The sequence below is a fragment of the Balaenoptera musculus genome, chromosome 17 (genome assembly GCF_009873245.2).
Source record: "Balaenoptera musculus isolate JJ_BM4_2016_0621 chromosome 17, mBalMus1.pri.v3, whole genome shotgun sequence".
In the NCBI taxonomy this organism is placed as follows: Eukaryota; Metazoa; Chordata; class Mammalia; order Artiodactyla; family Balaenopteridae; genus Balaenoptera; species Balaenoptera musculus.
In genome coordinates, this window is record NC_045801.1 from 55,903,543 (window position 1) to 55,924,496 (window position 20,954).

Here is a 20,954-nt window from a genome sequence, read left to right on the forward strand (position 1 = left end):
CTCAAGAAAGTTTGGAAAACTCTGGTATAGAAAACATTCAAAGGAAAAGGAAAGGCATGTGCCAAAGTATGAACATCTGAAAAAGCCAGAGGTATTTTATGGAAACGATTGGGAAGTAGGGAGCTGAGGGGAAGCAGTTATTGCTGAGGCTGGAAACTGTGAAGAGCTTTACCAGTTAAGTTTGTCCCAACTAAGCTAAAAAATCTTGTGAATAATGGAGACCCAATGGAAGATCTTAGGGCAAGGAAGTTAGTTTTTTGGGAGGAAATTACTCAAGAAACTGAAGAGTACAGGTTTGAGAGACATTTTTGAGACATAATTGAGAGCGTTTAATGGCTACTTCCATGAGAGAAGTAAGAAAGGAGAGGTGGAAAATGAATCCAAGGTTTCTAATGTGGCAGATTTCCCTTGTTAGGAAGGGGATGATATGGTAAGAAAGCATTCCAGTTTAGAATTAGAAATATGGAACTAGAAACCTCCAGTTTGGGAGCAAGTTCTCAGGGTAGAGAATATGGTTATGGGATCATTGGAACCATGGGAATTTCACTTGAATGAGGATGCAAATTGATAAATGGACCAAGCACAAAATTACAGGAAAACAGGCATGTTTAAGTAGCACCTAGAGGAGAAATCAGCAAAGGAGACTAAACAGAGATGGAAGAGTTAGCAACTGTGATCTTGGCTATCTGAATCATTTAATGCTTCCTATACTCCCAAGCTAGTGAACTGAAAAAATAAAAACATTTCCATTAAGATTGGACTGAAAAATAAATATTTGCCACCTATCTAGAACATTTTAACAGTAAAATTCTAGAAAACCTGCCATTGGTTGATACCATCAGCTAAAAGAAACATGCAAAATCTAGATAAGCCACTGATTCTTAAATTCAAGAACACCAGAAGTCTTTGATACTTGGATTTTAGTCTTGGCTCTTCCACTAATTTGGGCAAATTATTTAACTTCTATGAACCTGTCTTCTCATCTTCAAAGAGAAAAAAAAAAAAGGCTGGGATAGCTAGATATCTTCTGTTACTTCCAGTTCTAAAATCTAAAGTTTCTCCAGAGACCCAAGCAAAGTCTGAGATGAACATTTTAAATAGATTTATTCAAGAGCAAATCTTGAAGTAAGGATACCTCTTTCCCAACCCCACCCTTCCCTCTTCCTCAATGAATATTGATTGGGAAATATTTAAATTTATATAGGAGGCACTGGATATTTTTACAATTCCTCTCAGTACAGCTTTGATTGTCACTCATCCACTCTGAGTCGTGTCTAGTGTCACGTCAGTGGAATGGCATCCATTTGCACCCCACCTAGAAGAGCCTCTCCTTTCTCAGTATCTTTGGAGTGGCTCGTCAAGCACATAAGCTCCCTACCTCCCTACATCCCAATGGAATCACCACAAGCTTTCTTCAGGATGTGTGTTAAATGAGTCTGTGCTCTCAACTGAGGGACCCTACGCGGCTCAGTGCATACTCAGGACTTCAAGAGCTAGAGACTTTTTTTTTTCTACTAGAATGTAAAAAGTAGGGCAGGGCAGAAAAGGAAACGTCCACTTTTTAAAAACCCTGACTCCTTTGCAAGGAGCATTTATATAATCAAGTAACACTGGTGTAGGACGAGTGAGGAATTGAACCAGGGTCGGTCTACTTCACTTGATTCCTGCAAATACTTGTGCCAAACTGTGCTTCCTAGAGTTATGGAGTTATGTTAATTCAAAAAAAAAAAATCCTTGTGAGGCCGTCCGGGACTCCGATTGCAGCACGGAGGACGGAACGCACGCACGCAATCTTCCATAAAGGCAGTTGGATATTTTCCTAAGGACTGGGCGACAGGACTTCCGCCCGAGGGAAAACCGAACAGAGAAACCACCTTTTCCTCCTGCCGCCTCACTAGGTGACCCAGAGAGCAAACATTCAGAACTCAGGGCACTCGGAGCAGCCCGATCGCTTTCAATACGCGCCCCGCCCCACCTGCGGGCTCCGCCCCTGGGCCCACCCCATTCCCAGCAGGCACCGCGCTAGCGACCTCGTCCCGCCGTGCCGCGGCTGTGCCCGTCTCTCGCGGCGCTGGGAGATGGCGGAGCTGGACATTGGGCGGCACTGCCAGGTGGAGCAGTGCCGGCAGCGAGGTGATTCAGGAGCCCCTAGCTCTGGTCGCGGGAGGGAAGGCCGTGGGGCGAGGCGGAGTCTGAGGAGGCAGGGCGGGCGTGTCCCTTGGGGGGGGCGGTCTGCCGTGACATGTGTTGATGCCCCTGATGCCCATGTTTTTTGTTGCCCTTGAGCCTTTGGAAGAGGCTTATGGTCTCCTTGGAATGGAACCGTGCGATTCCCAAAAACATACCTTGCAGTGTGAACTTTGATTTTCGGGTGCGCCTTGCCAAGAAGTCGCTTCGCGCCCACTCCTTTCTGATGAGCACGGGTAGGGAGGACGCTTCGGTCTGGGAATCGGGAGAGTTCCCTTCTGAACCTGCCACTGCGACCTCGGGCAAGCCACTTCTCTCCCAGACTTTTTGTTTGCTTATCTATTACTTATCTGTCAGAGTAAGGAGTTGGGTGAGATCAGTTTTTAACCTCATTTTCGCGGGCTGCTCAGGAGACGAGCTTATAGTGAGAAGGCCCTTAGCTTTTCCTCCAGATGATCATTACTCTCTGTCAGCTCTGTCATTCTTTGATTCTGATTATCACTGATTCAGTAAACATTTACTGAGCACCTCTTTTGGTGCTGGGACCACATAAGGGTATAAAATATAGCCCTTTCCACAGAAAAGCTTTCAGGATAGTTAGCTGCTTTTTAGAGCATTAATAAGGTGATGTTCTCTCTCTGCTGAACTGAGAGACCTTGTGATAACACATAGCCCAATATAATCGCCAGTGGTAGTGTGGTACAGGCCTTAGAAACATCTGCAGCAGGTATGTCCTGAGGCACTAGAGCCACACAGAATGCTCAGTCTTTGGTACCTGGCTTTCACTCCCAATGGATGCTACCACATCTGGCTCATACTACACTGGGTGACAAAATAGGTTTTATCTCCCATTGCAGCTACAGTCATTGGCAGCAGGTAGCCACCCGATCACTGTTGAGAAGGACTCTGGGGTTTAGCCCAGAATTAGTGGGAGTGCTGCAGTTGATAAATGATACTTGTTGTGTGTGGTGGGCAAAAGGACACAATCCCTGCTAGGTTATTGTTACTTGCAGCACTCTGATTTGTATCTTTCACCACTGGCTGCCACCTTCAGCCATTCAGCAGGCAAGAACCAATGTTTCCTTGCAGATCTTTCATAGGGAAGCTTAGCCAGTTGGGTTTTGACTGTAAGTTATGTAATTCTGATATACCTGATTATCTCTAGCAAGTCCATAATACCTACCATTTGTGACATAGTTCATCTTCCTTTCCAACTTCAGGTGTCTCTTAAAGTGTAAATACCTGAAATGAGGCCAGGGTCTAGCTCTTTTGGACTAGTGGAGAGCAGTTAAGATTTAGAATACGTTAAGTGAGTATCCTAAATTTCATTTTGCTTCTGGATGAATAGAAGGATGGTGTCAAGTGTTAGGAAATTATCTTGATCTTAACTCTCACCCCTGGATTCTCTTGGTTTGCGTCTAATATTTAGTTGGTCACCAAAGTCTCAAAATAGTGAGCATGTACATTTTTCCGATTTGAAAGAGACTATAAAAGTTTTGTAAAGTATTATATACTTCGGTTTCCTTCTCTTTTTGACAAATGTATACCTACCTTCTGGGTATGAAACAGATACTTACAGTATCATGCTTTCAGGACAACAGTGAAAATGCATTAAGTTCGCTTTTCAGGTGAAGGAAGAACGATATTTGGGCCCCCTTGTCCCACAAGCAGAAACATCCAGTGGTCCCTTTGGGTTATAATAGGACCTCTTCTTTTTCTTTTGGGTTAAGATACTCTGTAGGATGAGATGTTTTGGGAGCAATAGTAACTTTCTCTAAAGTGCAGTGCTTTTTGTTTTCATTTTGTAAAAGTGGTGTTATTAGATATAGCCAGCCTCACTTGGCTGTATACTGTAATTTAATATGAGGTACACGGAAAACAATTCAGAGAAGAAATGATTGTATTCAGTGATTTATGGTCAATTGTCACATCTAAGAATGGATACTTTCATGTGCTTTCCAAAAATTCATTTCCTAACTTAGTTGTTACTTAGTCCTAACTTAGTTGTTCCTCAACAGCAAGGAAAGAAACAATTCAGGACTAAAGTTTGCAGTATCAATCAATCCATCCATTGAATTTCTGGAATTTCTTTGAACACATCTCTACCTAGTCACCACAGGATTTTTCTCAGAGTTGAGTGTATTCAAAACAAGTTAATTGCTATAATTATTCTTGTTAATTACAGGTATTATCTTACTATTCTTATCTTTTACATGTATCTTATTTGTTTTTTACAATTACCCTGTGAGGTAGGTGTGGCATATAGCATAGATACATGCACACACACACATATATACATATGCACACAAACACAATATACTTATATCTATGTCTATTTTGATGCATATTACCTAATAATAGAGCTTTGGTTTTGTATACATACACATACATACACTGTATACTATATATCAAATATATATATATCCAATATGTATGTATATAATCCAAAGCTCTACTGTTAAGTAACTTGCCTAGCATTGCTAGGTTAGTAAGCAGTGGAATCAAAATTGAAACCTAGGATTGTCACTTCAAATGCAGGATTTTTGCAGTATACAGTCCTCAGAAACACCACCTAGTAAATCTGAGAAACAAACAGAAAACTCACAGGACTTCTTTTTTTTTTTCTGGTTTAGCATGCTACAGCAAGTAACATTTATCTTCTGATAATCCAGTTACTTTCAAAGTGCTTGAGGTTGTGATGGCTTTTGTTTAACCACTGCTTGCTGCACTAGGATATTGTTCAAAAAGGAAAGTTCTCCTATAGCCATAGTTCAGTACTTTACGATTCTTTTTACTTAAGAAAACTAAATCAAAATCAGTTACTGACCAGAACATATAACATTTCCCCTCAATTTTAGATTTTCTTCCATTTGTATGTGATGGTTGTTCAGGAATATTTTGGTAAGTTAAGTTTTTTATGCTGGATTTGGGAGTAATTTTAGTGTTTATAATATGAGATTTATTTCTAAAAAGTAGAATGATTTAAAATAGTTTTTACTTTAGCCACTGATATCTGATATTCATTATAGTAATCACTTGGGGAAAAAAAAGCAAATAGACTAGTCATAGACTCTGATTACTTGTACATATATGTGGCTAGTCTTTAAACTTTCCAGAAATGGGGTGATGTGTGTGATTTTTATGTAAAAGTTATATATATGTCTTTTAATCACAAGGAGAGAACATATCCACAATATAAAGAATATGGTAAAAAAATCCAGTTTATGATTATTAGTCTTTATTTTAATTAATAAAATGAAAAGAGCCCAACCTTTATATTTCTTAAATTGAGTACTATACGTCCTTTGCACACACATCACATGCAAAGTAAAACCTGGGAACAAACAAGAATTTTGGAAAATGCATTTTCTTTTCAATTAAACTTTCAAGTGTCAGGTATTTAATTCATTAAATAGAGCACTGTAAGAATAAATTCTTTTCAGAAGATGGTTCAGAAAGATTTATTAGAAGTAAATAAAAATAATGCATATTTTTAAGTCATTCAGAACTAGAACACTCCTTTGACATTTTATTACTGATTATTTTTGAGAAATAAAAGAATCAAAAGGGTCTTTGCCTTTTCACACACCTTAAAGCACTCAAAGTAAAGGTAATTAAGAGTGGTGAATTTTTGTACTCATATTGAAGTTGAATAGTAGTTGGGTTTTAAAACTTTTGAGACTATAGATGCTCTATCTTTTATTTATCTGTCATTTCAGTTTATTCTTATAGGCAGAGTTGTTAATGTAGTGTGAGTGTAGTTAATCTTAAGGATACTAACCATTAAAATATCTCAAATTACTGCAGTTATCTTTAAGTACATTATTTGATTACATTTAAATAAACACTTTTTTTTTGTTGTTATTTAAGCCTTGAACACAGGAGCAGGGAGTCACATAGCTGTCCTGAGGTATGTTAATATCTCCCGGTGAAACATGTTTGTATTTATGTACTTTCATTCAGAATTTGATTCAATTTAATCCCAGTGTACCACAGATTAATTTGGCAGAATAAACTGATTATGTAAGAGGGTCTTTATTTATATTATTTTTCTCAGCTTGTTTTAACATAAACTAGTCTACTTGGTATTTATAAATTTTTGTTCTTATAATTCTTATTCCTTTGTACTTCAGTTCTGTTTACGTAGCCTGCTTATAGCTTTAGGCTATATATTTATAGATACATAATGGAATTAACATCCTCATCATATACTCCCTCCAGCTTGCTTCACTGTTTTGTTCATTTTCACTGGTGCCTGGTGTTAGGACTCTGTGGTAATACATTGTTCTGACTCCATCAGCCTTAGGTCACCAGGAGCAAACCTGTAGTCCAGCAAGATCTCCCTACCCTAATTCAGACCAAATCAAGAGATTAAAAAGGGCTGTTAAATAGAAGCCAAAATATCATCTTTATTACTGATAAAGAATAAGTTGAATGATACAGCTTAGTGTAGAGCCAAAAGGGTCTGCAAAGGAAATCCAGAATTAGGTTGATTTGCCCACCAGTCACAGCAATGCTGCACCAGGTTAGGCTTCCAAGGAAAAAAAGAGAAAGCGGAGCCTAATGTAATTTTCTCAAATTTGTAATCAGAGAAGTTGTTCCACCTCCCTTGGATCAGAGATCAGCAGAAAGTTAAACTGAATTTACTCCATTTGGAAAGAAGCATTTACCTCACATTTCGTGGTTGATATTTATTCCTGCCCACCATTTACCAAACACTTTACCGAGTCTCTTGATTATAGAAAATTAAGGTTAAATGAGCTTCAGTCAAAATCTGTCCCTTTGAAGTTTTGGTGATTTATTTGAGGGAAATAAAAGTTAAGTAACATATTGGTATTATTCAGGATTACTTGGAAGGAAATACTCATATAGAGTCATATAGTAAACATATTGATGTTTGTTATACAGCTTGTAAATCTTCCCTGTGTTTTCCTTTTTCTTATATGATTTGATTTTTATGAATGTCTCATAGAATGTCTCTCAATTAGATCTTATTAATTTAAAGGTGAAATAAAAATCTTCTACCTTTAGACCATTGGAATAAATTTGAAAAAATAGTTAAGAAGTTAATTCCAACAAGATGTAACTATCATTTATATAGAGGAATGCCCTTTGGTTATAGATTTCAAGCAATTACAGTTGACCCTTGAACAACATAGGTTTGAACTGTGTGGGTCCCCTTATACGTGGATTTTTTTCACTAGATATGTACTATACAATGCATTGGATCTGCAGGTGCAGAACTGCAGATACGAAGAGCTGACTGTAAAGTTATACTTGGATTTTCAACTGCATGGAGGGTTTGTACCTCAGCCCCTTAGTTGTGCAAGGGTCAACTGAGTTCATTCAGTTCTAGAAACCTAGTTACTTAATACTCAAAATAGCCTGAGTGATCTGGATTTTTTTTTATCTCATAAAAGCTCTTTTTCCTCTGATGTAATATTTGCTAGTAATACAGTATTAAATAGAAAATAAAGTATATCGTTGTGTGGGACTTCCCTGGTGGTACAGTGGTTAAGAATCCACCTGCCAATGCAGGGGACACGGGTTCGAGCCCTGGTCCGGGAAGATTCCCTCATGCTGTGGAGCAACTAAGCCTGTGCACCACAACTACTGAGCCTGTGCTCTAGAGCCCACGAGTCACAACTACTGAGCCTGCATGCCACAACTACTGAAACCCATGCAACTAGACCCCATGCTCTGCAACAGGAGAAGCCACTGCAATGAGAAACCTGTGCACCGCAACAAAGAGTAGCCCCTGCTTGCCGCAGCTAGAGAAAGCCCGTGCGCAGCAATGAAGACCCAACACAGACAAAAATAAATAAATAAATAAATTTATTTAAAAAAAAAAAAAGAATAGTATATCATTGTGAAAACTGTCTTAAACCCTCTGTATCACGGAAAAACATAATTTTAAGTGTTCTTTTACATGTATTTAAGCCTCTAAAACCAGTATAGAAAGTAGATATGACTTGCCATTTGAGGAGTGATGAGCTGATTACCTAAGCATACTATTATGGAGGCATCTTTGTGTAGTATGTTACAAAGTAGAAGACTAAAATTATGGAGAGTAACTGAGTAGTCATTTTAACTTGACTTAGAAGATAAATACACCACAGTAGGAAAACTTTGAAAATGTAGAGCAGTCAGCACAGTAATCATTTCTCACACGAACAATTTCTATAATCTATGTGAGAGTGTGTGAGTTTCTCTTATAAGTTTAAGCAAAAATGATATGGATATCCAGAATAGATTTGTTGATTTGCTTTAAATGTGAAATATGATGCCATGTCCCCCATTTTACATTTTCAGGTGACTGTAATTGAGAGACTGAAGTCAGATACACATACGTCTTACCCATGCTCCTTCAAGGACTGTGCTGAAAGAGAGCTTGTGCCAGTTATGTGTCCTTATTGTGGGAAGAATTTTTGCCTGAGGTGATCACTGAGACCATTCAAACTCTGCATATCTGTTTAAGTCATATGCAAATACATGAACTAGTGTCACTCTTCTGTTGCTCATAGACATCGTCATCAGTCAGATCATGAATGTGAAGAACTGGAAATCCCTAAGTCTCGTATGGCTGCCACTCAGAAACTTGTTAAAGACATTATTGGCAAGTATCTAGAAAGCTTGTTTTGTTGTTTCCCTACTGCTCTATACTCTATATGAGTTCCAGAGCCCTGCTTCTCGTGTCAGCTTGCCGGTTATGGAAGGTGTTGTTAGCAACCCTGATGGTTATAACTTGCTATAGATTTTGGTGACATTCTTGTGACAGTATTTCTCACAAGGCTTTCCAATGAAAATTTGGAAATTCTATGGAAATACCCTACCAGATGTTCTCTTTTGCTGGACCATTTATATCAGCTGGTTAACCATCTTGGCTAAAAATTGTATTCATGAGGCTAAAGAAGTGGTTTACATTCTTTAAAGACTAAAGTTTAAGCCCAGTCAGCTATCCTATGAATGCTGCTGATATTCGGACATATGAGGAAAGAATGTATCTGTGATTTAGACCAGTCTGTCTGCTACCATGTTAGTTCAGCTGAATTTTCATTTTATATTAAGGATATTACTTTAAATTAAATTAAATTAAATTAGTCAAATTAAAATCTTCTATAACCAAATCTTAAAATTCTCTGTAGAAGTGTTCGTGCTTGCTCTGGATTAAATAGATTTAAGCTGGAAAGAGGCACATAACTTGAGTTTTTGATGTGGAAATCACTTAGGTCAACTCAGTGGTATTTTTCCATTGATCATACCTATAAAATGAATGTGGTCTCTATATATTTCTATTATATGTAATTCATGTACATTTCAGGGCCATAGTTAATAAATAATAATAAAAATAAAACTCTGGAAAATGTATAAGTTCTTATTTGCTTATATGCTTACACTTATTTCTTAGATTCCAAGACAGGAGAGACAGCAAGTAAACGACGGAAAGGTGCAAAAAATAGTGAAACAGCTGCAAAGGTAGCATTAATGAAATTAAAGATGCGTGCTAATGGAGATAAATCATTGCCACAGGTTGGTCTTAGAGATTTTAGAATACAAAATGTTCTAAATATAGTTGGAGCTCCCTTTTTACTCTTCCCTCTCATTAAGTATGAGAACCTTATATGTATCATTTCTACTATTACATGGTATAAGTCTGCATAAATAATACATAGTTTTATGAGTTTTTTTCACTTTATAGAAGCAGCAGTAAACCATATGTATCCTTCTTCAACTTTTTTCTTTTACCCTTGGTATCATTTTTTAAAACTTTATCCATGTTGATATGTTGAGTCTTATTCATTCATTTTGATAGCTCACATTTTTCTGTAGTATGAATATCCATTTATCCATCCTTTTAGTGAACACAATTCAGATTTCTTTTCCAAGTTGTTTGCTATTATAAACTGTTCAAAAGTGAACATCCATGTGTACTTGTAGGAACATTTCTCTAGGGCAGCTTCTTTAAAACTCCATATTGCCAGTTACATTTTCTATAACAATTTAGTACATATGTACATACATACATACCTTAACACAGTTTCAGTAAGTAACTGATGTGTATGTGTATACCTTATGTGTATGTGTATTTTCTGATATTTTTTATTCTACTTTAAAGATTGTTGATTTTGTAGCCCCTGAAGGATTGAGACCATCAAATTGAAAAATGCTACTCTAGGGAACATACCTAGAAATAGAAAAGCTGGATCATGGGGTTTGCTCATCTTCAGCTTTACTAGATATTTTCAACTTTTTTTTTTTTAATAGATATTTATTGGAGTATAACTGCTTCACAATACCGAGTTAGTTTCTGTTACACAACAAAGCGAATCAGCCATATGCATACATATGTCCCCATATCCCCTCCCTCTTGAGCCTCCTTCCGACCCTCCCTATCCCACCCCTCTAGGTCATCGCAAAGCACCGAGCCGATCTCCCTGTGCTATGCTGCTGCTTCCCACCAGCCAACTATTTTACATTCGGTAGTGTATATATGTCAATGCTACTCTCACATCACCCTAGCTTCGCCCTCCCACCCTGTGTCATCAAGTCCATACTCTATGTCTGGCTCTTTATTCCTGCCCTGCAACTAGGTTCATCAGTACCATTTTTTTTTTTAGAGCCCGTATATATGTGTTAGCATACGGTATTTGTTTATCTCTTTCTGACTTACTTCACTCTGTATGACAGACTCTGGGTCCATCCACCTCACTACACATAACTCAATTTTGTTTCCTTTTATGGCTGAGTAATATTCCATTGTATATATGTGCCACATCTTCTTTATCCATTCATCTGTCGATGGACATTTAGGTTGGTTCCGTGTCCTGGCTATTGTAAATAGTGCTGCAATGAACATTGTGGTGTATGTCTCTTTTTGAATTATGGTTTTCACAGGGTATATGCCCAGTAGTGGGATTGCTGGGTCATATGGTAGTTCTATTTTTAGTTTTTTAAGGAACCTCCATACTGTTTTCCATAGTGGTTGTATCAATTTACATTCTCACCAACAGTGTAGGAGGGTTCCCTTTTCACCACACTCTTTCCAGCATTTATTGTTTCTAGCTTTTTTGATAATGGCCATTCTGACCAGGGTGAGGTGATATCTCATTGTAGTTTTGATTTGCATTTCTCTAATAATTAGTGATGTTGAGCATCTTTTTATGTGCCTCTTGGCCATCTGTATGTCCTCCTTGGTGAAATGTCTATTTAGGTCTTCCACCCATTTTTTAACTGGATTGTTTGTTTTTTTGATGTTGAACTCCATGAGCTCTTTGTATATTTTGGAGATTAATCCTTTGTCTGTTGAGTCATTTGCAAATATGTTCTCCCATTCTGAGGGTTGTCTTTTTGTCTTCTTGTTGGTTTCCTTTACTGTGCAAAAACTTTTAAGTTTAATTAAGTCCCATTTGTTTATTTTTGTTTTTATTTCTTTTACTCTAAGAGGTGAATCAAAAAAGATCTTGCTGTGGTTTATGTGAGTGTTTTTCCTATGTTTTCCTCTAAAAGTTTTATAGTGTCTGGCCTTACATTTAAGTCTTTAAACCATTTGGAGTTTATTTTTGTGTATGGTGTTAGGGAGTGTTCTAATTTCATTCTTTTACGTGTAGCTGTCCAGTTTTCCCAGCACCACTTACTGAGAGGCTGTCTTTTCTCCATTGTATGTTCTTGCCTCCTTTGTCGTAAATTAGGTGCCCATATGTGCGTGGGTTTATCTCTGGGCATTCTGTCCTGTACTATTCATGTAAATTTCTGTTTTTGTGCCAGTACCATACTGTGTTGATTACTATAGCTTTGTGGTATAGTTTGAAGTCAGGGAGCCTGATTCCTCCAAATCTGTTTTTCTTTTTCAGGATTGCTTTGGCTTTTCAGGGTCTTTTGTGTTTCCATACGAATTGTAAGATTTTTTTGTTCTAATTCTGTGAAGAATACCATTAGTAGTTTGATAGGGGTTGCACTGAATCTGTAGATTGCTTTGGATACTATAGTCATTTTCACAATAGTGATTCTTCCAATCCAAGAACATGGTGTATTTCTCCATCTGTTTATGTCATCTTTGATTTCTTTCGTCAGTGTTTTATAGTTTTCTGAGTACAGGTCTTTCGCCTCCTTAGGCAGGTTTATTCCTAGGTATTTTATTCTTTTCGTGCAATGGTAAATATCAGTGTTTCCTTACTTTCTCTTTCTGATTTTTCATTGTTGGTGTATAGGAATGCCAGAGATTTCTGTGCATTAATTTTGTATCCTGCAACCTTACCAAATTCACTGATTAGTTCTAGTAGTTTTCTGGTGGCATCTTTAGGATTTTCTATGTATAGTATCATGTCATTGGCAAATAGTGACAGTTTTACTTCTTCTTTTCCAATTTGTATTCCTTTTATTTCTTTTTCTTCTCTGGTTGCTGTGGCTAGGACTTCCAAAACTATGTTGAATAAGAGTGGCAAGAGTGACATCCTTGTCTTGTTCCTGATCCTAGTGGGAGTGCTTTCAGTTTTTCACCATTGAGTATGCTGCTTGCTGTGGGTTTGTCATATATGGCCTTTATTATGTTGAGGTAGTTTCCCTCTATGCCCATTTTCTGGAGAGTTTTTATAATAAGCGGGTGTTGAATTTTGTCAAAAGCTTTTTCTGCATCTACTGAGATGATCATACGGTTTTTATTCCTTAATTTGTTAATGTGGTGTATCACATTGCATGATTTGCGTATATTGAAGAATCCTTGCATCCTTGGGATAAATCCCACTTGATCATGGTGTATGATCCTTTTAATGTGCTGTTGGATTCTGTTTGCTAGTATTTTGTTCAGGATTTTTGCATCTATGTTCATCAGTGATATTGGTCTCTAATTTTCTTTTTTTGTGATATCTTTTTCTGGTTTTGGTATTAGGGTGATGGTGGCTTCGTAGAATGAATTTGGAAGTGTTTCTCCCTCTGCAATTTTTTGGAAGAGTTTGAGAAGGATGGGTGTTATTAGCTCTTCTCTAAATGTTTGATAGAATTCGCCTGTGAAGCCATCTGGTCCTGGACTTTTCTTTGTTGGAAGATTTTATTTATTTATTTATTTATTTATTTTTAAATTTATTTATTTTTTGGCTGCGTTGGGTCTTTGTTACTGTGTGTGGGCTTTCTCTAGTTGCGGCAGCTGGGGGCTACTTTTCGTTGCAGTGCGCAGGCTTCTCATTTCAGTGGCTTCTCTTGTTGCAGAGTACAGGCTCTAGGCATGTGGGCTTCAGTAGTTGCAGCATGCAGCCTCAGTAGTTGTGGCTCGTGGGCTCTAGAGCACAGGCTCAGTAGTTGTGGCGCACGGGCTTAGTTGCTCTATGGCATGTGGGATCTTCCCGGACCAGGGTTTGAACCCGTGTCCCCTGCATTGGCAGGTGGATTCTTAACCACTGCTCCACCAGGGAAGCCCTGTTGGAAGATTTTTAATTATGGTTTCAATTTCATTACTTGTGATAGGTCTGTTTATATTTTCTAATTCTTCCTGGTTCAGTCTTCGAAAATTGTACCTTTCCAGGAATTTGTCCATTTCTTCATGGTTGTCCATTTTATTGGCATATAGTTGTTTGTTGTAGTCTCTTATAATCCTTTGTATTTCTGCACTGTCAGTTGTGATTTCTCCTTTTTCATTTCTAATTTTATTGATTTGCATCCTCTCTCTGTTTTTCTTGATGAGTCTGGCTAAGGGTTTATCAATTTTGTTTATCTTCTCAAAGAACCAGCTTTTAGTTTTATTGATCTTTGCTATTGTTTTCTTCATTTCTATTTCATTTATTTCTGCTCTGATCTTTATGATTTCTTTCCTTCTACTGACTTTGGGTTTTCTTTGTTCTTCTTTCTCTAGTTGTTTTAAGTGTAGGGTTAGATTGTTTATTTGAGATTTTTCTTGTTTCTTGAGGTGAGATTGAATTGCTATAAACTTCCCTCTTAGAACTGCTTTTGCTGTGTCACGTAGGTTTTGGGTCATTGTGTTTTTGTTGTCATTTGTTTCTATGTATTTTTTAATTTTTTCTTCAGTGATCTCTTGGTTATTTAGTAGCACACTGTTTAGCCTCCATGTATTTATGTTTTTTACAGTTTTTTTGCTATAATTGATTCCCAGTGTCATAATAGCATTGTAGTCAGAAAAGATGCTTGTTACGATTTCAGTTTTCTTAAATTTTCCGAGGCTTGATTTGTGACCCAAGATGTGATCTATCCTGGAGAATATTCCATGTGCAGTTGAGAAGAAAGTGTATTTTGCCACTTTTGAGTGGAATGTTCTGTAAATATCAATTAGATCCATCTGGTCTATTGTGTCATTTAAAGCTTGTGTTTCCTTATTTATTTTCTGTTTGGGTGATCTGTCCATTGGTGTAAGTGGGGTGTTGAAGTCCCGTACTATTGTTGTGTTACTGTCAATTTCTCCTTTCATGGTTGTAGCATTTGCCTTTGTATTGAGGTGCTTCTGTGTTGGGTGCATAAACATGTATAATTGTTATATCTTCATCTTGGATTGATCCTTTGATAATTAGGTAGTGTGCCTCCTTATCTCTCAGTCTTTATTTTAAGGTCTATTTTATCTGATACGAGTATTGCTACTCCAGCTTTCTTTTGAATTCCATTTGCATGGAATATCTTTTTCCATCCCTTCACTTTCAGTCTGTATGTGTTCCTAGGTCTGAAGTGGGTCTCTTGTAGACAGCATATATATGGGTCTTGTTTTTGCATCCATTCAGCCAGTTTGTGTCTTTTGGTTGGGGCATTTAATCCATTTACATTTAAGATTCTTATCGATATGTATGTACCTATTACCATTTTCTTAATTGTTTTGGGTTTCTTTTTGTGGGTGCTTTTCTTCTCTTGTGTTTCCTGCTTAGAGAAGTTTCTTTAGCATTTGTTGTAAAGCTGGGTTGGTGGTGCTGAATTCTCTTAACTTTTGTTTGTCTGAAAAGCTTTTGACTTCTCCACTGAATCTGAATGAGATCCTTGCTGGGTAGAGTAATCTTTGTTGTAGGTTTTTCTCTTTCATCATTTTAATTATATCCTGCCACTCCCTTCTGGCCTGCAGAGTTTCCACTGAAAACTCAGCTGATAACCTTATGGGGATTCCTTTGTATGTTATTTTTTGTTTTTCCCTTGCTACTTTTAATATTTTCTTTGAATTTAATTTTTGTTAGTTTGATTAATATGTGTCTTGGTGTGTTTTTCTTAGGGTTTATCCTATATGGGACTCTGTGCTTCCTGGACTTGGGTGACTATATCATTTCCCATGTTAGGGAAGTTTTCCACTATAATCTCCTTGAATACTTTCTCAGACCCTTTCTTTTGCTCTTCATCTTCTGGGGCCCCTATAATTTGAATGTTGGTGTGTTTAGTATTGTCCCAGAGGTCTCTGAGATTGCCTTCAATTCTTTTCATTCTTTTTTCTTTATTCTGCTCCTCGGCAGTTATTTTCACCATTTTGTCTTCCAGCTCACTTATTTGTTCTTCTGCCTCTGTTATTCTGTTATTGATTCCTTCTAGTGTATTTTTCATTTCAGTTATTGTGTTATTCATCTCTGTTTGTTCGTTCTTTAGTTCTTCTAGATCTTTGTTAAACAGTTCTTGTATTTTCTCAATCCGTGCTTCCATTCTATTTCCGAGATTCTGGATCATCTTTACTATCATTACTCTGAATTCTTTTTCAGGTAGATTGCCTGTTTTTTCTTCATTTATTTGGTCTTGTAGGTTTTTACCTTGCTCCTTCATCTGTGCTGTATTTTTTTGCTATCTCATGTTTTTTTTTTTAATGAGTGGGATTGTGTTCCAGTTTTACTGGTTGTTTGGTCTGAGGCTTCCAACACTGGAGTTTGTAGGCTATTGGATAGAGCTGGGTCTTGGTGCTGAGATGAGGAACTCTGTGAGCCCTCACTCCGATGAATATTCCCTGAGGTCTGAGGTTCTCTGTTAGTCCAGTGGTCCAGACTCGGAGCTCCCACTGCAGGAGCTTCCACCCAACCCCGTGCTTGCAAATCAAGATCCCACAAGCCACGTGTGTTGGCAAAAAAAAAAAGAGAGAACAATAACAAAGTAAAAAATAAAATTAGATTAGGAAACTAAGAGATATGTTAGAAAGAATGTAAAAATAAAAATATAGATGAATCAACAGCTGGAAGGTACATCAGTACCACAGTAGTAAAAAAGAGGAGGGAAAAGAAAAAAAAAAAAAAAAAAAGGAGGGGGGAAGGCCTTGGCTGTAGAGAGTGGGGCCTAAGCAAGTATGAGGTTTGGGCGGTGGGCGGGGCCAATGCTCAGATCCCACAGGGCTGGAAAAGGAACTTAGGCTTAGGCTTAGGCTCAAGGAACAGAAGGGGCCCAGGCGTGCCCCCCACTCCTGGTCTTAGAGAGCAGGGGACCTCACCTGGGAGCCCAGCAGGCTTCCTGGGCTCGAGTGGGCAGGACAGACGCCCTCCTTTCCTCTCCTGCTCCTCCAGTCTGGGGTCTGGGAGGGCCCCTTCTGCCTGCCTCTCCTGATCTCCCTGGCCTCCCTCCTATGCCCCCAAGGACCCACGCAGCCTGTAGTGGGCTTGGAGAGCAGGGGATCGGCCTGGGAGCTCAGCAGGTGAGTGGGCGGGGCAGTCGCCCTCTGTTTCTCTCCCGCTCCTCCCAGAGGGCCCCTTCCACCTGCCTCTCCTGATCTCCCTGGCCTCCCTCCTATGCCCTCAAGGACCCACGTGGCCTGGAGGGAGGTTTGGAGGGCAGGGGACCAGCCTGGGAGTTCAGAGGCTCCCTGTTCCCGAGTGGGCAGGACAATTGCCCTCTGCTCCTCTCCCGCTCCTCCTTGATGGCCCCTCCCGCCTGCCACTCCTGATCTCCCCAGCCTCCCTCCTATGCCCCCAGGACCCTCATGGCCTGGATGGGGCTTTGTGTGTGGGGCGGGGGGGACCGGCTTGGGAGCTCAGCAGGCTCCCCGGCCCCCGTGGGCCAGGCGATCGCCCTCTGCTCCTCTCCTGCTCTTCCCGGAGAGTCTCTCTCACCTGCCTCTCCTGATTTTCCTGGCCTCAGGCATGCCGGTCTTGTCTGGCCTCCACTTCTCCTCCCACCTCGGTCCCCCTACATCCTACCGGTTCACTCTGGAGTTCCTCCCTTCTCCTTGGGGGTTAAAGTCCCCCACCAGTGGCTGACAGGTGCCCTAGTTGTGGGGAGATGCTAACTCCACGTCTTCCCACACCGCCATCTTGCCTTCTCCCCTCCGTGTCAACTTTTTATTTTAAGTAGTTGTACAGATTTATCTCCTTGTAGTATCTGAGAGTTTCAGTGTTTCTTGCCACTGTAGGGTATTATTCATTGTTACCAATCTGATAGATGTGAAATGATACTTCAGTGAGGTTTAAAGTTGAATTTCCCTGTGGCTAGTGAGGTTCAGCTACTTTGCATATGTTTATTGGATATTGGGCTTTCTTTTGTGAATTATTTGTTCATATCCTTTGCCCATGTTTTCTGTTGGGTTGTGGAACTTTTAGAAAGGTTTATAAGGGTCTATATATTCTGAATTCTAATCTTTTTTTGATTAAGTATGTTGCACAAATCTCTCAGTCTGTGGCTTGTCTTCACTTTGCTTTTGATCTCTTTAGTAATTCAGACTTCTTAAATTTTAATACACTCAAATTTATTAATGATTTCATTAAGATTGTACTTTTAAAAATAAGTTATTTTCTTACATTTTCCTTTAAAAGTTTTATTTTATATTGTTGTTTAGCTCTTTATTCCATCTGGAATTTAATTGTAAGTAAGTAGAGGCAGAGATTTCTTCCTTCTCCTCCCACCCAATGGGTTACCTATCATTGTAACATAAGGTATTGAAGCGTTCATTCTTGTAATGACATTTCTGTCATACACCAGATTGTTTTGTATATGTGGGACTAGTCTGGGGATCTCAATTCAGTTCCTTTGGTCTGTTTGTCTCTCTTTGCATTAATATCAAACTGTCTTAATTATAATAGCTTTATAATAAGTAGGACAAGACTCTCCACCTCATTCTTTGCTTTCAACTCTGTCTATTCTTGGCCATTTATTCTTTTGTAAAAATTTCAGGATCACTTTGTCCTGTTCTGTGAAATGGTGATTTTGATAGAAATTGTACTGAATTTAAAATTAGAGACAGTTGACATCTTTAAAATTTCACTCTTCCCATTCATCTCCATGGTCTATCCAACTTTTTTTAGGTCTTCTTGTCTTTAAGGAACATCCTATAACGCTTACCATACATATTTTATGTCTTTTCTTAGGTTTATTCTTAGGCTCTTCATAATTTTTGCTGCCATTTTAAATGGTAATTTTTTAAAATTAACATTTTTCTAATTGTTTATTCCTAGTTGTGGTATAGTGTCCTTCCATCCAACAAATAAACTCTAATAGTTCCCATAGTTTACAGATTTCCTGGCTTGTTTTCTGTGTAATCACATCTTCTGCAAATGACAGTTTTGTGAGTTGTTTTTGTTTTTTTTTCAAATTTGCTTTCTCTTGCTCTTCCACCTTCTCATTATTATTGTTTGTGTTAGTGCATTGGCTGAAATCGCCACAACAATGTTGAATAATATGAGTGATAGCAGGCATCTTCATCATATTTCTGACTTTTAATGCAAATTATTCTAAAGTTTCGTCATTAAATATTATATTTGCTGTAGATTTTTGATAGTAGCCTTCCTTAGGTTAACAATATTTTTCTATTCCTAGTTTTCTAGGAATTTATATCAAGAATAGGTATTAAATTTTGCTATAATTTTTTTCCCTCCATCTAGTAAGATGATTATGTCGAGTTTTTTTTCCTTATCAATGTGGTAAATTACATTGATCAATTTTTTTTGTTGTGAATCACCCACATATTCTGGGATAAACCAGTTGACTCTGGTATATAATTCTTTGAAAATGTGCTGCTAAACTGATTTACTAATATATTATTTAGTGTTTTGTCTTCACATTATTAGCCAAAAAATAAAATTAGTTGAGTAGCTTTCCCTCTTCTGTTCTTTGAAATAGTTGGGTATTATTTGTTCTTGAAGGTTTGGTAATGGTTGTTATAACTTTCAGATTTGTTGCCTTTTTTTGAGGGGAGAATTTTGAATACTGTTTTAATGTATTAAATAGTTCTTGGCTTATTTGGATAATCTATGTCTTCTGAAATATATTTTGGTAAATAACATCTTTCTTAAAAATTTCTGTTTCATGTAGATCTTTCAGTTTATTGTTATAAAGTTGTTCAACTTATTTTCTTATGTTCCCAAATCTCTATTGTGTCTTTCTTTGGTCATTCTTAATATTTTTCATTCGTACTTTTCTTTGATTTCCCCTTGAACAGTCTTGCTAGAGGTTTGTGTTTACTTTTTTAATTTATATTTTAGTTTTTTCAAAGAATCATGTTTTGGTTTTATTGACCTCTCTATTGTTTCTTTGCTTCCTGCTTCACTAATTTTGCTCTTACATTATTATTTCTTTTTTTCTGCTTTGTTTAGATTCTCTCTGATGTTCTTTTTCTAACTTCTCACACTGAATAATGAACTTGCTTATTTCAACCTACTTGTTAGGTGTATTTTTTTTTTTTTTTTGGTAACTTTATTTTGATACAGCTTCAAACTGAAAAGTTGCAAGAATAGTACAAAGAATATTTTCATATTTGTTACCCAAATGTACCAGTTATTTACATTTTGTCCTGTTTGTTATTTCATTTGCATTCTCTCTCTATCCATATGTATATGTGTGTGCATGCTTACTAATTTTTGGTTGGCTTGATCTATCAGTTTCTGAAATAGATGGTATCAAAATCCCATTGTAGCTGTGGTTTTGTCAGGTTTTTTATTCCTGTAACTCTAATAGTTTTGCTGAGTTGTGTATTATCAGATACATTGAATTTCTTCATCGTTATGTCTTCTTTATGAATTTTGCCTTAAATCCAGTTTTGAATTATAATAATATTGTTTCATTACCTTTCTTTTGATAAATAGTTAACTATTATGTCTTTATGCCTTTATATTCAACTTTTCTTGTTGTTTTATTTTTAGGGTGTTTCTTGTAAGCAGCATGTAGCTGGACTTTGTTTTTTTAATCCAATTTGATAGTATCTTTCTTTTATAGGTGAGTTGAACCCATTTATATTTATTACGATCACATGTATTTGAATGTATTTCTTCCATCTTATGTTCTTTGCTCATCATCCTTTTCCTTTTATTATTTATTTCTCTTCAGTCATTTTTTTTTTTTTTTTTAAAGCACTTTTCTTTTTTATAGCTACTTTATTTATTTATTTTATTTTATTTTTGGCTGTGTTGGGTCTTCGGTTCATGTGAGGGCTTTCTCTAGTTGAGGCAAGTGGGGGCCACTCTTCATCGCGGTGCGGGGACCGCTCTTCATCGCGGTGCGCGGGCCTTTCACTATCGCGGCCCCTCCCGTTGCGGGGCACAGGCTCCAGACGCGCAGGCTCAGCAGTTGTGGCTCACGGGCCCAGCTGCTCCGTGGCATGTGGGATCTTCCCAGACCAGGGCTCGAACCCGTGTCCCCTGCATTAGCAGGCAGATTCTCAACCACTGCGCCACCAGGGAAGCCCTCCAGTCATTTTTTGTATCGACTGAATTTTCTGTATTCCCTTTCATTCTGCTGGTTTAGAAACCATTGATTATAGTCTTCTTCTTTGATTATCCTTAATATTTCTTTTTTGAAAACTTCTTTATTTGTTTTTAAAATTATAAAGATACATACTTTCAACAAGGGTAACTTTTAAAAACTGTATAAAGGAAAAAAACTAAACACACCCT

General features: G+C 37.8%; 1 protein-coding gene across 2 annotated transcripts in view; it reads left to right on the forward strand.

Moving 5' to 3' along the window:
• The first annotated feature begins 2,019 nt into the window (after positions 1–2,019).
• The window catches only part of ZFAND1 (zinc finger AN1-type containing 1), a 28,165-nt gene continuing 9,230 nt past the window's right edge, over positions 2,020–20,954 (forward strand). For both annotated transcript variants that reach the window (XM_036830694.1, XM_036830695.1), the window contains exons 1-6: positions 2,020–2,133; positions 5,046–5,088; positions 6,058–6,097; positions 8,500–8,624; positions 8,712–8,803; positions 9,596–9,717. In XM_036830694.1, coding sequence (XP_036686589.1) covers positions 2,079–2,133; positions 5,046–5,088; positions 6,058–6,097; positions 8,500–8,624; positions 8,712–8,803; positions 9,596–9,717 — 477 coding nt within the window. In that variant the 5' untranslated portion in view covers positions 2,020–2,078. The remainder of the gene's footprint in view (positions 2,134–5,045; positions 5,089–6,057; positions 6,098–8,499; positions 8,625–8,711; positions 8,804–9,595; positions 9,718–20,954) is intronic.